This window comes from Halichoeres trimaculatus, unplaced genomic scaffold, assembly GCF_033239565.1.
Source record: "Halichoeres trimaculatus isolate MK-OKI-2021-1 unplaced genomic scaffold, fHalTri1.1 fHalTri1_scaffold_11, whole genome shotgun sequence".
Lineage (NCBI taxonomy): Eukaryota > Metazoa > Chordata > Actinopteri > Labriformes > Labridae > Halichoeres > Halichoeres trimaculatus.
Genome location: NW_027437189.1, coordinates 1,103,960 through 1,119,954, shown reverse-complemented (window position 1 = coordinate 1,119,954; position 15,995 = coordinate 1,103,960). Strand labels below are relative to the sequence as shown.

The following is a 15,995-nucleotide window of genomic DNA, read 5'->3' as shown; positions in this document are numbered from 1 at the left end:
TGTGTGTGTGTGTGTGTGTGTGTGTGTGTGTGTGCAGCTCCTGGGTGGTAAACAAACACAGGATAAATAAACAAACAGAATCTGGAGGTCCTGCATGTGTTTATCTTTTTAAGTCTCTGTCTTTGTGTCGATGTGAGAAAAACAAACCGGCACAACACCCAAGTTAAAGAAACTAAAATGAAAGAAGAGATAATAAAAACTGCCAAATGTTCTCATGAAGAAAAAGTGAATTTTGTCACATTTACTGAGCTTCAACAGGAGATTTCTTTTGTCAATGCTGATATGAAATCATTTTTAAGACCCAAAATATTTCATTTCTTGAAATTATGCAACATCATGTCTGTATTTAAAGTTTCAGAGCTGCATCAGAAATCTCTGACTGGTGCAGTCAGGAAAAATGAATCAGCAACTATTTCACTAAATTCACTCATCCTGCAACTTTTCCTGCAACTTGTTTTTCCCTGTGGGTCGAGGACAGCGGTGTGCACAGAGATTTTCAAAGGCGGAGGTGAAAGAAAGAAACAAGGCACATACAACACTTTCTCATCTCTGAAGGGGGCGCTAGATTCTGAGTGTTTTCAAGGGCAATTAAGCTCACATATGGGCCCCCAAAGAGGACACTTTAGTGTGTGTTTGTGTGTATTTTTGGCTTCTTAAGAGAGATCCTTCTTCTTCTTCTTCTTCCTCTTCTACTTCTATTTTAATTATCATTATTATCATTATTATTATTAGTAGTAGTAGTAATAGTAGTATTATTATTATTGTTATTATCATATTTGAAATTATTATTTTTTGTTATTACTTCTAATACTATTTTCATTATTTCTATTATCATTATTATTATTATTATTATTATTATTATTATTATTAATAATAATAATAATAATAATAATAATAATAATAATAATAATAATAATGTTTTATTTATTATTATTTGTATTATTATTTTTATTATTTTATTTTTTGTTATTTCTTTAATTATTTTTGGTTACGTTTTAAAATTGATTTTATTATATAATTTGATCATAAGCCATCATTATTATTAATTATAATTATTTCTAATATCTGGATTAACAGTAATATCATACTTATCAATATCACTATCAATATACTGTTTACTTACAACATTATGAAAATTCTGTCATTACTGTTAATGTTCTCCTTTTTGTTACTTTATTGTCTGTTTTTTTTTTCTTAAGTAGTCTTCATTGTGTTCACATTATTGCTTTGTTATTTTTTTTAATGTTAAAAAAAAAATTAATAAAAAACAAAAAACAAAAACAAAAAAGTGCACTTTAGCAAAGTATTTGACTCAGTGCCCAAGAATGTACTTTAGGGTGTTTTTTTTCAACAACTGGGCCACAGGGAGAATGGCCCCCTTGCCCCTCTTCTGTGCACGCCCCTGGTCGAGGATTAACTTAATGACTGGAAACACAAAGAATGATTTATAGTCAATTAAACTTTATCTCTCCACCCATGCCACGTCTCACCCTGACAGTTGAGTCCATGGAAACCTGGAGCACACGTGTCGCAGTGGTCTCCAGTAAAACCCGGTTTGCAGATGCAGGTCCGAGTGTTGGGATCAGGTCTGCAGGAGTTATCCACGGTCCCAGCGGCGCTGCACTCACAGTCTGCAGACGGAGGTGAAACAGGTTTGTTTCTCATCAGAGACGATATGAGTGATCACAAACAGGCTGTCCTCACATTCTGAGAACAAACTCAAAAACAGCCGTCCAATCAGGAAACCAGACGCTAACAATCCAGATTATCACGCTCAAATAAAACTCTGTAAACACGACAGGTTCTCTCAAAACTCCCCAAAAACATCCACAGATACACAAACAAGAGGAGACTGTGGGAAAACTTGGAAGAGGCCTCAGGAGGGCCGGCCAATCAGAGCGAAGGGGGTTTGTGGAGCTGGGAGCCTTAAAGAGACGGCAGCTAAAACAAAGCATCATGTGACGCTACTACAGGAGCACCAGAGGGACAAAATTAAGACTTAAAAATAGTCCAATCCTTCTTTTTATGTTTTCTAAAAGCTTGGACAAACAGATTTCCATGGTGTGTTGTATGTTGAATAATTAAATAATAAATAAATAAAAGATATGAAGAGTAAAAAGTCTAAATCAGAGGATAAATGTCTTACTGATGATCTCTCCGGCTGTTTTGGCCTCGCCGTTGTTGTTGTTGTTGGTTGGATATGTGGGGATGGCTGATGCACAGAGAGAAGACAGGATTAGAAACAATAACTGTTTTTGATTTTAGTATTTTTCACTTCCTAAAAGTCACACAGCGAAGCCTGAACAGGCTGACGTGACGTCTCTATCGCTGTTTTCACTCACGGTAACAGTCGGGGAAGTTGACGAAGCCGCTGGCGCAGGTGTCGCAGTTCACTCCGGCGTAGTTTGGTTTGCAGAAGCAGCGTCCGGTCAGATCCTCACAGGTGCCGTCTGTGAACTGTGACTGACAGTTACAGCCTGAGGAGGAAGAGGAGGAAGAGGAGGAGAAAGAGGAGGAAGAGATTTAACATGTTTAAAGAAACTGTCTGAGCTCCATTAGAGGGCGTTAATCCACAGAGGTGTTACTGACGGGAGCACGCCAGCGGGGACTCCATGGAGTGGTCAGGTGACCTGTAGTAGGTGGGGATGCAGCGCTCGCAGTTGACCCCGGTGGTGTGATGCTGGAGGAACAATCAGAGTCAGAGACGTGAGGTCAGACAGCAGGAACCTTCAGGTACCAACAAAGTACCGCTCTGTGGCGTGGCCTACCTGACAGTTGAGGCAGACTCCTCCCCCTCTGAAGTGTCCGTGGACGTCCAGGCTGCCCCTCCTCTGGTCGACGTCGGGGTCGTAGTAACAGTCGAAGGAGTGGCGGTGACAGTTACAGGCTGAAACACGCAGGATGAGAAAAAAAACGTGATTCAAAACAGGAAGTGCTTTTACACGTGAGGCTGTTTGTACAAGAAAAACAAAAAGTGAGGAAACAGAAGAAACATGTACTCCAAACTTTAAATCTTCTGACAGTCTGTAGCTATAGACTTAGACTTTGACTTTATTCATGCACATTTATGATTTTTTTTCTCATATTTATGAGCTCAATCTCATTAATTAACTTTTTAAATTTTCTCTGACGTGGCCGTAACCCGTCATCGTTACATCAGTAACATCAGGCCAGCCAAGAATTTTTAAGAAGGCAAAAGCTTGGTGTGGTTTTAATTCCTGAACGTGCAGCAACAATTAAAAAAACAACAACAAAGACTGCGAGCGTTCACCTGAGGGGTTAAAGCTGCAGCAGGAAGTGCAGAAGAAGAAGAGACGAGAGGACAGACGGGATCAGAGAGAAAAGCAGACAGAGCGGTTAGTAAGACAAACAGAAGCAGATATTAGCATCAATGAAACCACAGCGGCTCAGATCGTATCGTCCCTCTCAGACAACCACAGGCGCTAAATCACAGCCTGAGCTGAAGGCACTTCAAACACGCTGCTGTTGTGAAAGCCGTTTCCTCTGACAGGTGTTCTCTACAGGTACAGATTACACACCCTGCTGACAAATCAAACAGAGGAAACCTGAGACGCCGTGATTAAGACGACCACACAGGCTCCGTCGTTTCATACGCAGATTAAAGCCAGAGTCAGAGTCAGACGGTGGGCTGGAGATGGAGGGAGTTTCAGGAATCATTAAAGAGTTATTTCACGTCTGATTACAGCCACAGATCAAAGACTGGAGCTACGTCTCTGTCAGGGATTACTCCGGCAGGATTTAGAGATATTTTTATAAGATAATCCAAGATCAAATCACCATACCTCAGCTCTGCACGAGAGGAGGGCTGGGAGTTTAATTCAGAGAGACACATGAGGAGAGGAGACGGTTCAAAGACTTGTTTGTGTCTGATTTCTCTACCTTTAACAGTAAAATATGAAACACTTAAAATAAGAGTCTGCAATTTTTACTTTGACAGGAGCCATGACATCTACTTTATCATCACAGTAAAGACAAGAAAATTTTATACCGAGTTAAAATGTAGTGAAAACTATCTTAGCAAAAAGATTTTTAAATATATAAATTTGTGCATGTGATGTCTTAGTTTTTTTATTTTGTTAAATTTTAAAATATTCTTAAAAAATTACAAAAAACTGAGACAATTTCAGAATTTTTGAAATTTCAATAATGATCAAAAACAAAACTTCAGAAATTTTTTTAAATTTGCAAAAATTAAAAAAAGAATTGCATAAATTTTCAAATGTCAAACATTAACAAAATAATGCGGTTTAGTAAATTAAAAAAAATTTAATTTTTTTTTTATTATACCTTAAAATTTCAGACTTTTTAAAAAATTTGGAAAAAAATTAAAAAGAATTGCAAAATTTTTTGAATTAACGAAACAATGAAATAAAAATGAAAAATTAAGAAAAATAAATTATACCTAAAAATTTCAGAAATTTCAAAATTAACAAAACAATGAAATTTAATAAATAAAAAAAATAAAAAAGAATTGCAAAAATTCTCAAATTTTAAAAATTAACAAAAAAAAAAGAAAAAATAACAATACCTGAATTTGATAACATATAACATATTTTAGTTCAATTTAATGTTAACGCACGATTTTATTTAGTGTCAGTGTCGATAATCATCAATGCCTTCTGTAAGAAAAATAACAATTCTTTATTTCAATAATACTTTTTAAAGCTAAAGGAGCCACTGTAAAGAAATCAAAGGGCCGTATGAGGCTCCAGAGCCACAGGTTGAACACCCTTGTTTTACAGGATCCAGAGAAACCGGGGAGAGCTCCTGTTCTTATCTGACCCTCAGCGCCTGAGAGGTGCCGGCTGAATAAACCAGCTCCTTATCCTGCTGCTCTGACTCCACCTCCTGATAGCGAGGGACGTGATAACGACTGAGAGTTTTTCTCAGGCTGAAGCTGACGCTGAGTGTCTGTTTTTTCTTAAACTGCGCCAAAGTCGACCTAAAAATACTGCAAACAGCCCTGCAGCGCTCACATTCACCCCGTCTGTTCCTCTGCTGTCCGTATCACGCTGACCTTTAGTGACCCTTTCTGTCACTGCGATAGCGAGCTGCTCTTTGTTAAATATAACTGCAGACTTGATAACAGACACGATAGAGGAGGTTTTACACAGCAGCAGCAGCAGCAGCAGCAGCAGGAGCACAGCGTCACTTCAGAGAGTGATGCAAAGATTTAAGCTAATAATCCAGCTCATATTCCAACTGCAAACGTTGCTCATGTTTGGTGTTTAGGCTCTGAAACTCGTCCCTCCTGCAGATTAATTTCAGGTGGATGCTGGGCCTCTGCACATGAGTGTCAGTGTCTGTGTCTGCCTCAAACCCCCTCCTCTGCCTGGATGTTGATGTTTTTCCCGTGTCAGGATGTGTCTGTGTGAGGTTTGGGAGATTTAGATGTTGGTTTGACTCATGCAAACGTTGAAGCAGACGATCTACAGCTGTCTTTTTCTACTCTTGAATCCTTTCCTAGAAACACTGCTCAGACGTGCATGTGTGGAAGTTTTCAAGGAGAGCCAAACGAGGCCCGTGTGCACGTTCGGCCTCAGCGAATTAAGGCCAAACAGTGGTGTTGACCCAGCTATTGAAGGAAAACACATTCCTCTGCAGGGATCACTGATTTCACTCTGTGTGTGCGTTCACAGTACTCACGTTCACACTCGTTGGCGCTGTAGGTCGTCGCAGGTTTCCAGGGTAGTTGGTTGTGTCCGGGGCAACACTGGTCACATGACACGCCGCAGGTGTTGTGCTGACAGTCGCACTGTAACCTGTAAAGAAGGAAAACAGAGACAGAGGACGGCGTGAAATGACTTCACCGTTCATGTCACGCCTTCGTGGTCACACGTGCTGGAGTATGAAACGCTGTGTGCTTATCTCAGCCCATTTTGCTTTGGGTAAAACATCGTCTGAACTTCTTCAAAAGTTCACATTCCTCCTCCTTCAACGCGCCCTCGGTCACTTCAAAGACGCGACAGAAATGAGAGAAAGAAAGGAAGCAAAGGGAGAAAGAAAAGGAGCAGAATTGGAAATGGACCCCCCGACAATGAAGGAGTTAATCTTCCTGCTCCGTCGACAGTGGCTGACTGCTTCACCCCGGCTTTTTAATCGGATTAGTCTGAAAACCTGCAGCCCACAGAGTGTGGCCAAAACACAGCAGGCAGAGAGAAAAACCTCCTTAATGCTATTCTCTGGACTCTCTGAGTCCTCTTAACAAGTCATCGAGAGACAAACACCGAGGACTGGAGTCACTGGAGGCAGCGGGTGATCCACAGGAAGGAAATCAGCTCTTAAATCTGAAAACGAGCTTTTTCTGATCAAATATCTGAGACAGATTCACGCTGTGGCTGCAGGAACAGGCTGACTTTACAGAAACAGTAAACTTCTTCACTGATGACTCACTTTACAGTCTGCAAACTTTACAACACTTTTTACAGTCTGTTTCCCTTTCCCAGTTTGTCTTGTTAAATTCTTCGTTAGCTGTAAATATTTATGTAAATGTCGCTTTTTCAAAACATTCCAGATTTTGTCATTCATCAATAATACTTTTTTAAGATAGATTGAATACAGTCGTGATTAAGACAAACACAGTATATCAGTATAATGTGAAATAATAAGATATGATATGATACAAAGTGATACAGTTTTGGGCATATGATGGAGGAATATCATGATACAACATGATAGGAGATGAGATAATATGATGAGATATGACGATACAATGCTATACGACATGAATCATTATAAGATATGATAGAACACAAGAGGACAGAAGATACAAAAAAAAGGATATGATATGATATGATATGAGACAAGGTGACATGACAATGACAGGACAATATGAAACAAGAAAACATGAGACATGAGACAACATGAGATGATATAAAACAAGATATTATATGAGACTTGACGCCACGAGATGATACAATAACACAGTATGACATGAGACAAGACAAAACAGGATGATACCAAATGACATGAGAAATGACAGGACAATATGAAACAACTGAAGATGATAGGAAACAAGATGATATGATATGATATGATATGATATGAGACATGACACTAAAGGAGATGATGCAACACAACACAGTACGACATGAGACAAGACAAAATGGGATAATACAATATGAATTAATTGGAACATGAGACAGGAAAAGATGAGTTGATTTGAAATGATACAAGATGAGATGAGACAGGATGATAGGATAGTTCAACATGAAACGATATAAAACAACAACAGGACAGAGAGGAGACACGAGGGTATGATATTAAAGATACGATAGGATATGACATGAGACAAAACTACATAAGATGAAATGGCATGACAAAACATGGCATGAGAATTGAGAGGGAGATATGAAACAATAAGAAACAACACAAAACATCAGATGAAACATGAGACGACACTAGACGAGATGATACGAAAGAAGATGATATGAGACTGAACATGAGATTATTGATATGATATGATATGATATGATATGATATGATATGATATGATATGATATGATATGATATGATATGATATGAGATGAGACAAGATGATAGGATACCTCAGGATAAGAAATGATTCAAGATGAGACAACATGAGCAATAAAATACATGAGACATGAGATGAGGTGAGATGAAACAACATGAGACAAGACAAAATGAGACAAGACGAATCTAAATGAAAGGATGGGATATAACATGAGACAGGACGAGCTGATTTGATACAAAACGACACGACGTGTGAGCGATCTGAGCATCTGAATACAACAAACAGCTGGAAAATGAGGTTTTCATTAGTGTGTTCAGTCTTTATTCACCCAGTTTATGAAAATACGTCTCTCTCACAGTTTCTCTATCATTTTAAACGTCTGTGGATCCGTGACAGCCTCTCTGCACGCTGATCTGCTCTATTGTGCTCTGCTCTGAGCTGATAACACTTCTGTGTGTTGAGTTTCTACAGGCTGATTGTGTTTCCAGCTTTCACCTTTACTATCAGATCCCTTCATTCACTCCATCCCCCTCTTTCTCCCACACACACACACACACACACACACACACACACACACACACACACACACACACACACACACTCACTCATGCATCCCCTCACTCCCTCTGCCTTCATGCTTCTTTCTCTTCCTCCCATGCGATCAGTTTTGTTCGAGCCGTTTAGGAAATGACTTTCAATGAACGGTTTCCACCTAGATTCTCTACTTCCTGGATTTGATGGCTGGTTTCGGACCAGCAGCTTCCTGAAAGACGCAGAGTTGACTCTGTGTTTACTCAAAGAGCGGTAAAGCGTCACGTCTGAATTTATTTCACATGGCTATCTTTACGAGAACATGCACATAAACTCAGTTTCCTGTGTAACAAAGAGGAGTATAAGTCAACTGACTCCAACAAAACTTTACAGTCTCTGTTTGTGGTCTTTGATGGTTTTCTGCTGAGTCATGCCAACCTTTAAACACAGAATCAGGTCAGAGACACACCTGTTTGATTACCAAGACCAGTATCCATGTGGGTTTCCCTGTCCACACAGAGACCTCTCTCCAAAAAGCGGCTCAGGAGATAAACTGAAGGACTTCGTAAAGGTCAAACCTCCACATTTCTCCACTCTGCTCCTTTTCTGTTTAAAACCTGAACCCCAAAGATGATTGTTTAAAAATGATTCAAACTGTTTGTAATGAGGATTCTTGTCTGAGTGTCGGCTTTTTCCATTCGTTAATCATCCTTTTATGTGTGAAATACAGAAATGAGTCAGAGATAAACACTGTCTCCATCCTGCTCATTCATTCTGTGATAATTCCCAACAGCTGTTTCTAAAGCCGAGGTACTTCCTACCTTTGGTTTCCCTCAGGCACGGCTGGAGCGTTCAGCAAAGTGTTATTTTTTAATCATATTTAAATATGAAATCAGATTGGCAGTTGCTCTTAAACGTGTAGACATTGTGCAGCGTTCACAGGTGTTTACGGACACACCTGATCCCCAGACCATCAGGGATGCTGGCTTTGAACCGTGCACAGCGTCCATGGTTTCCAAAAAGAATGTCAGTCTTGGATTCATCAGACCACAGTTTTCCACTTAGTCCATCTTAAACACTCAGGTTCAGAGAAGTCGCTAGTCTTTATATTCAACATTTATTCAAGGATTAAAAATCTCTTTTTCAAAAGTTTCCTGACCAAAATAGGCGACAGTACGGTTTACAACGACAGAAAAAAGTCACTAAACAGCAGAGCTGAATTTCCAAAAGCAGCTTATTGTATGCCACTGATCACACAGCGACTCCTGCCAATTGCTCAGTCACACCTGCCTAGGGATGGGTTGATAAGATTTTGTCAATACCGATTCCCTTATCAATTCCTGTTGAGAATTTTCTTGGTACAAAAAGTAGCTTTACAGGTTTTCTATGTCAACAACATTTCATTGAGTTTATACTGTACGTGAATAAAATGTAATTGGTCCCTGAGTCTGGATATTTCTGGGCTTAATGAAACAGAAACGGGTCAAAATTTCACACAATGTGACGTTGATGTTCTGTGTTGTAATATATTAATGATTCAAGTAGGCCATCTAGTGTCTCAAAGTGGTTTTAGCAATGGTTTAAGTTGTTTGGAACCTTTCCCTCAGCTATGAGCCTTTCATTAGCCTGTTAGCTTTTAGCATTTGAAATTCTCAGTATTTTTTACAAAGAGTTGATGTGATATGTTTCTGTGATGAAAGTTGAAATTCTATTCTGAAGCTGAAGTTATACTGATGTATGCTAACTGCTAGCATATCAATGCAGTTTCCCTTATACGTTAGCATTGAGCTTGCTCTATTTTGTTATTTTGGTAAATAAGGTGATTTATACCATGTTGAATGTGCTGAATATGAATCTCCTGAGAGAGAGTGATGAACATTTCTTTATGAAGTCAGTTCTCCAGGAAAACTTCAAGCTGAAAATCCTGAATCAGAGTTTTCTTGGGAAACGTTAGCTAACTGCTAAGCTAACCACTCCTTAAACTCACTCTGCAGCTCACATGACTTATTTCTTCCTTGAAGGAAAATTGTAAAGGTGCCTTAACAAATGAAGTGCTTTGCAGATTTTTACTCAGTTGAGTCATTCTGCTTTTGTCCGGGAACAGTGGTGTAATCTTCTCTGGCTCAATAAATAGTTTGGATGTATGAGTGTTGGACCCCTGTATGACAGTCCTCTCCTCCTCCCCGCTCAGCTCTCCCTCCACACTCTCCATCACAGCTGGAATTCACTTAGACTGACTCTACGTCTCATTCTCTCCTTTAAAAAAAGGAAAATACAAAACTAATCCTCCTCAGCAGTTTCCTTCCTCTTCATGCTTTGTTAATATCCCCACACTTTACTGACTCCCCGAGGTAAGACCTCGTTCTGTTCAAACCAACACACACACACACACACACACACACACACACACACACACACACACACACACGGGTACAGGAACAATTACGCTCAAACACACACACACACACACACGCTGTGGCCGTGCTGATGATTAACCCAGATATAGCCTCACCTCCCTGAGCTCTGATCCTGAACTGAGGTGATGCAGAGAAGTGAAACCAAATGGGGCAGAACAGAACAAACTCTGAGCTAAAGCAGGCAGCTGGACTCAACGTGAGCCCACACCGAGTCTGCAGGGACCAGAGCACGGGCCTCGTTTGGTAAAAAGTGTTTCTTCCAAACAGATTAACTGGATAGGTTTCCTCTGGCTCCTTAAAGTAAACGCTTCATTAAGTAACAGAGAGTTTCCAGACTTATTTAGGCTACTTGTTTCTTTTCATCCAATGATAATTAAACATATTGAAGGCTTTAGGAATTATGATGCATGTGCCTTAATGACCCATTAATTATATATTACATGATATTATATGATCTTATCTTATATTATATTAAATCATATTTTTATTATATTTAATATTTATAATGTTATATTAGATTTTATTATATAATATCATATTTTACTATATTTTATTATATCATATAATATACTATACTTTTTATTTTTCATTGTTATTTTACTATACCATATTCTTCTATATATATTATATTATATTTTATTTTATATATTATTATAGTTTATCATATCACATCATATTTTATCATATTTCATTATGTTATATCCTATTTTATGACTAATTTTATATTTTATTCAATTATATAAGATTTTTTACATAACATTATATTATATTATATTATAATATTTTATATTATTTCATATCTATTATATCATATTTTATCATATATCATTATATGATTATATTTTTTATTATATCATTTTATAATATACTTTTATATTTTTTATTGTATTATTTCATACCATTTTTTTCATTCAGAAACATGAAAAAACACTGACTGCACAGTTTCCTAAAATAAAAAAAAAAGTTATCTTCTCTGGTTTGACCAAGAATGTGAAATGACTTAAAAATTACCCATAAAGCACATTTTTTCCTTTCTATTTGATCAAAATCCATGTTTTTTCTTACAAAAATGTGTTTTAATCTTAAATCCAGTTGTGAGGGTGACTTTGCTTCATTCTTGGAGAGCTGTAACCTGGAATTTTAATCTGCTTTTGTAATTCAAAAACACATGCCATAAGCTAAAACACTATACTGTCATATTCAGCAGTTTTCTTTGTAGACATTTTTGACCCCTTACCATAGAAACGCTCATGAACTCACAGAGGAAAGTACAGTAAATGCCCTTACAGCAGAAATCCTTTCAGTGGATGATGATTAAACCTAATTTAATCTCAGAAGAGGAGAATCAATGTGCTGTATCTCCATAATCTCCTTTAATCCTCTCTGATCCCTCAGAAAGGGAGTGAAGCCAGGACTCCTGGTTTGATTCTTGATCAGAGCCGTGAATGTTCCTGGACCGTCTCTGTGAGTTAGTCCTCTACAGTCTGCCTTTTCTTTGGGGGGCGGAGCCTGCCAGCTGACTGTTTCTGATTGGTGGATCAGTCACCTAAGACCATGGTTTCTCACTCTGAGCTGTTTGGGGCTTTTTCTCTGGCCTGATTTGTATCATCTCCTGAAAAGGTTCCTGGGGAAAGTTCCTGCAGTTGAAAAGCACCTTTAGCCCAGGAGAGCGTGTCCTGCATGAGCGTGTGAGGACGTGTGTGTGGAAACAGATATGTTAAAGTATGCACCCCGCTCTTCTTACAGTAAGATATTACAAACACCCATCAAACACACACACACACACTCCTCCACATCTGTCCGCTGCTATCCTCACACACACACACACATGGAGGACGGGAGGTTAATTTCAGCAGCTTAAGTTTAAACACACACCTGTCAGAGCGTCTGCGGCTGCTCTGGTTTCTGTCCCTGAGACACAGATATGACTTTAGGAGAGCGTCTGCAGCGTCTGCCTGAGCTGTAACCAAAGATCTCTGACGTTTTCCTCCCAGAGCAGAGAAACACGCACCAAGCATGTTCCTCTGACGACTGTTCAGGCTGAGAAATCTCCACAACCAGGTCATGAAAGATGATTCTGCTCATTTAAAGCATGGTTTCATTATTTCTCCTCCTGCTTCTCTACACCTCTCGGCGTAATCACTGATGAAATATCTCCAGCAGGACGTCGGGGTCGCTGCAGACGCCTCTGAGGAGCTTCACCTCAGCCGTGTGTTAAACCCCCTCCTCTCCTAAATCACACACGTGCAATAACACAGAGAGCTACATCACCGGCTTTAGACGCCCCCAGATACCACCAGCAGGCCTGAGCGTGTGTGTGTGTGTGTGTGTGTTTTTATGACTCAGGATGGTTTGACAGTAATGACGGCTTATAGTAAAATCCACAGCCTGCAGGAGAGTCACACACACACACACACACACTGCACAGTAACACACAGACAATCACAGGTGTTTAAATTAATCACATATTGCCCACTTCCACTTCTCATGAAAGGCTTTGGTTTATGTGGAAATTCACACACACACACACACACTCACACTGTGTGTACAGTAAATTCACATGCATTAACACAAGTTGCGTCTTGTTTTTCTGCAGCGTACAGAGGAAAGTAAAGAAGAAGTTTTTCAGTTTGAAGGTTGTAATCAAAGACGTCTTTGTCTCCGGTGAAACCACGCTGTGTTTTTAACTCCTGCTCTGCGGGGACGGGACTTTGTTTTTCATCAGTCTAATACAGAAATAAAAGGCTTTAACCCAGAATGCAGACTTCCAGCTGTCTTGTTGTGAACTTTACTTCAATCTTCTGATGTGTGATCACATGACAACAATATATTTCAATCAGGAGCAGCGTAACATCATCAAACAGCGACGTGGTGAAGACCTGACTCTGATCGAGGCGTGTGTTTGTTTGGAAATGTTTTAGCCTTTAGCTTGTGTTTTAGCACATAGTCTGTCTTTAAGCCTGTAGCCTGTTTTCTAGGTTTTACCCTTTGTTAAAGCCCTAAACCCATTAACTAGCCTTTAGCATGTGTTTCAGACTTTACCTCTTGCTGTCCCCTGAAACCAATGTTTTCGCCTTTAGCCTGGAATTTAATCTTAAGCCTGTGTTTTAGCCTTTAGCCTGTTTTTTAGCTTTTGACTTGTACTTTAGCCTTGAGCTCGTATTTTAGCTTTAAATCAATGTTTTAGCCTTTGGTCTGAGATGTGGCCTTTAAACTGTATTAAAGCCTTTAGCCTGTGTTTTAGCCTTTAACCTATTTTTAGCCTTTTTAACTGTAATTTAGCCTTTAGCCTGTGTTTAAGCCTTTAAACTGTGTTTTGACCTTTAGCCTGTGAATTAGCCTTTGGCTTGTGCTTTAGCCTTGAGCTTGTTTTTTAGCCCTTAGCTTGTATCTTAGTCTTAAACCAATGTTTTAGCCTTTAGCCTGAGATGTAGCCTTTAAACCATGCTTTAGCCTTTAGCCCTTTAACCAATGTTTTAGACTTGGTTTGTGATTTAGCCTTTTGCCTGAATTCAGTATTTAGCCTGTTTTAGCGCTTAGCCCGTGTTTTAGCCTTTTACCTGTAATCTGTGTTCTAGACTGTGTTTTAGCTATAAAACTGTGTTAGCCTTTAAACTGTATTTTAGCCTTTGGCCTGTGTTTTAGCCTTTGGCTTGTGCTTTAGCCTTGAGCTTGGATTTAAGCCTTAAACCAATGTTTTAGCCTTTAGCCTGAGATGTAGCCTTTAAACTGTGTTTAAGCCTTTAGCCTATGTTTTAGCCTTTAGTATGAATAATTTTTATCATTTAGCTTGTATTTTAGCCTTTTACTTGTGTTTTAACCTTTGGCACATACTAAAGCCTTTAGCCTGTGTGTTAGCCTTTAGCTTGTGCTCTATCTCTCTCCTGTTTCTCTTTCTTCTGCTCTTCTGTCCTTTTTCTGTCTGACAGTTAGGCTCCAGTGTCCACCACCACTACAAAATTAATCACAGAAATCCTCCATGGCATCGATGCGGCCTGAAACAGCAGTTTTAAAAACAGGAACATCCTTCATAAACAGCTTTAATCTGATGAAGCTGAGTCTGGCACAGACGTCTCTCTGACTGATGAAGAGGTGTCTGGTTTGATTCCAGTCGTGTGATCTGGTTTTCAGGTCTGACACTAACGCTTTGAAGCTGGCGTTGGAATAAACGGTTTCTCCGTGCTCCTGCAGGAGTGAGATCTTTGGTAGCCAATCACGTTGATGCATTTTGACCCCGTTCCAGGTGATTTTTCTCTTCACTGCGTTTGTGTTTTTCAGGTTATTGACAGATTCACTCTCTGCTAACCTCTGAGGAACGAACCGCGCTCTGATTGGTTTGTTGACAGACGGCTGGCACAGACAGAAACCACAGAACCACTGCGAGTCACAGCCTGGGGGTGTGTGTGTGTGTGTGTGTGTGTGTGTGTGTGTGTGTGAGTGTGTGAGGGAGCAGGTAGACTCTGCCATAAATCACCTTTATAAGGCGCTTTTACCCAGAATCCCCTGTTATTTTCATCTGAAGACGCAAACACTGAGTCTTAGAGTCATTAGCGAGCGTCTGATTCTATTTTCATATGTGTGTGTGTGTGTGTGTGTGTGTGTGTGTGTGTGTGTGTGTGTGTGTGTGTGTGTGTGTGTGAGGTGAAAAAGTGAGCTCCTACTTGTACGGGTCGTTGGGGTCCTCGGCGTTGCAGGCCTCAGCGTGACCGTTACACACGCAGCGTCCTCCGATGCTAATGTCTTTGATGCTGTAGTAATACTGCAAACACAAACAGCACAACGTTAGCTTAGCATTAGCATCAAGGTGGATAACTGAATTAATCATTCAAAAAGTGATGCAGGCAAGACAACTAGCAAAAATACTCTTGAAAGAATACTTGTTTGAAAAGTCACATTAGTGACTCAAATTTCAAGTTGGCGGCCATTTTTCAAGATGGCCGCCAACTCTATCAAAGGCTCATTTTTTCATTAATTAATGGTGATGCAAACATGAAATTTGGCACACATACCCTGTGAAGGGCACCCTGCTGGAAAAATGTAATTTCCACTCAAAATTTAGAGATGGCGACGTTTTTCAAGATGGCCGCCTTTTCGACTGAACTTCCTGTTTTTCATTTAGGATATCTCAAAGTTTGACACTGAACTATTTTTTTAGGAAACTGCAGTGAGATAAAGTTTGTTATGATTTGATGAGATGTAAATAAAGACTGATTGATTGAGCATCTTAAATTTTTAGGTGTTTAACATTTTTAGTATTAAAACTGGAGACAAGAGTGCAGAATTTTTCATCTTTCGATCTCAAGTTCTTCAGTAATTTTTCCTGAAGTCTTGAGTTTTAAAACCTGACATGTTCAGGTGTTTGATGTGTCAGGATGTCTCACCCGGCGGGTCACCGTGGGGTCGCGCAGCGCCTTCCCCATCAGGTGTCCCAGCAGCGTGTTGGTCCTCAGGAAGCGCAGCCTGATGTTGGTGGCCTTGGTGAACTCCCTGAGGACCGGGGAGTAGGAGAAGTTCATCGCTCCGGGCCGACCGTTCACCAAGGACACCACGAT

At 39.6% G+C, this 15,995-nt stretch overlaps 1 protein-coding gene across 1 annotated transcript in view; it reads right to left on the bottom strand.

Moving 5' to 3' along the window:
- The window catches only part of lama5 (laminin, alpha 5), a 111,517-nt gene that overhangs the window by 49,677 nt on the left and 45,845 nt on the right, over positions 1-15,995 (bottom strand). The window contains exons 5-12 of the mRNA XM_074681495.1: positions 15,825-15,995; positions 15,105-15,202; positions 5,668-5,783; positions 2,769-2,887; positions 2,590-2,680; positions 2,343-2,477; positions 2,147-2,212; positions 1,491-1,631 (exon numbers count right to left, since the gene is read on the bottom strand). Of these exons, the coding sequence (XP_074537596.1) occupies positions 1,491-1,631; positions 2,147-2,212; positions 2,343-2,477; positions 2,590-2,680; positions 2,769-2,887; positions 5,668-5,783; positions 15,105-15,202; positions 15,825-15,995 (937 nt within the window). The remainder of the gene's footprint in view (positions 1-1,490; positions 1,632-2,146; positions 2,213-2,342; positions 2,478-2,589; positions 2,681-2,768; positions 2,888-5,667; positions 5,784-15,104; positions 15,203-15,824) is intronic.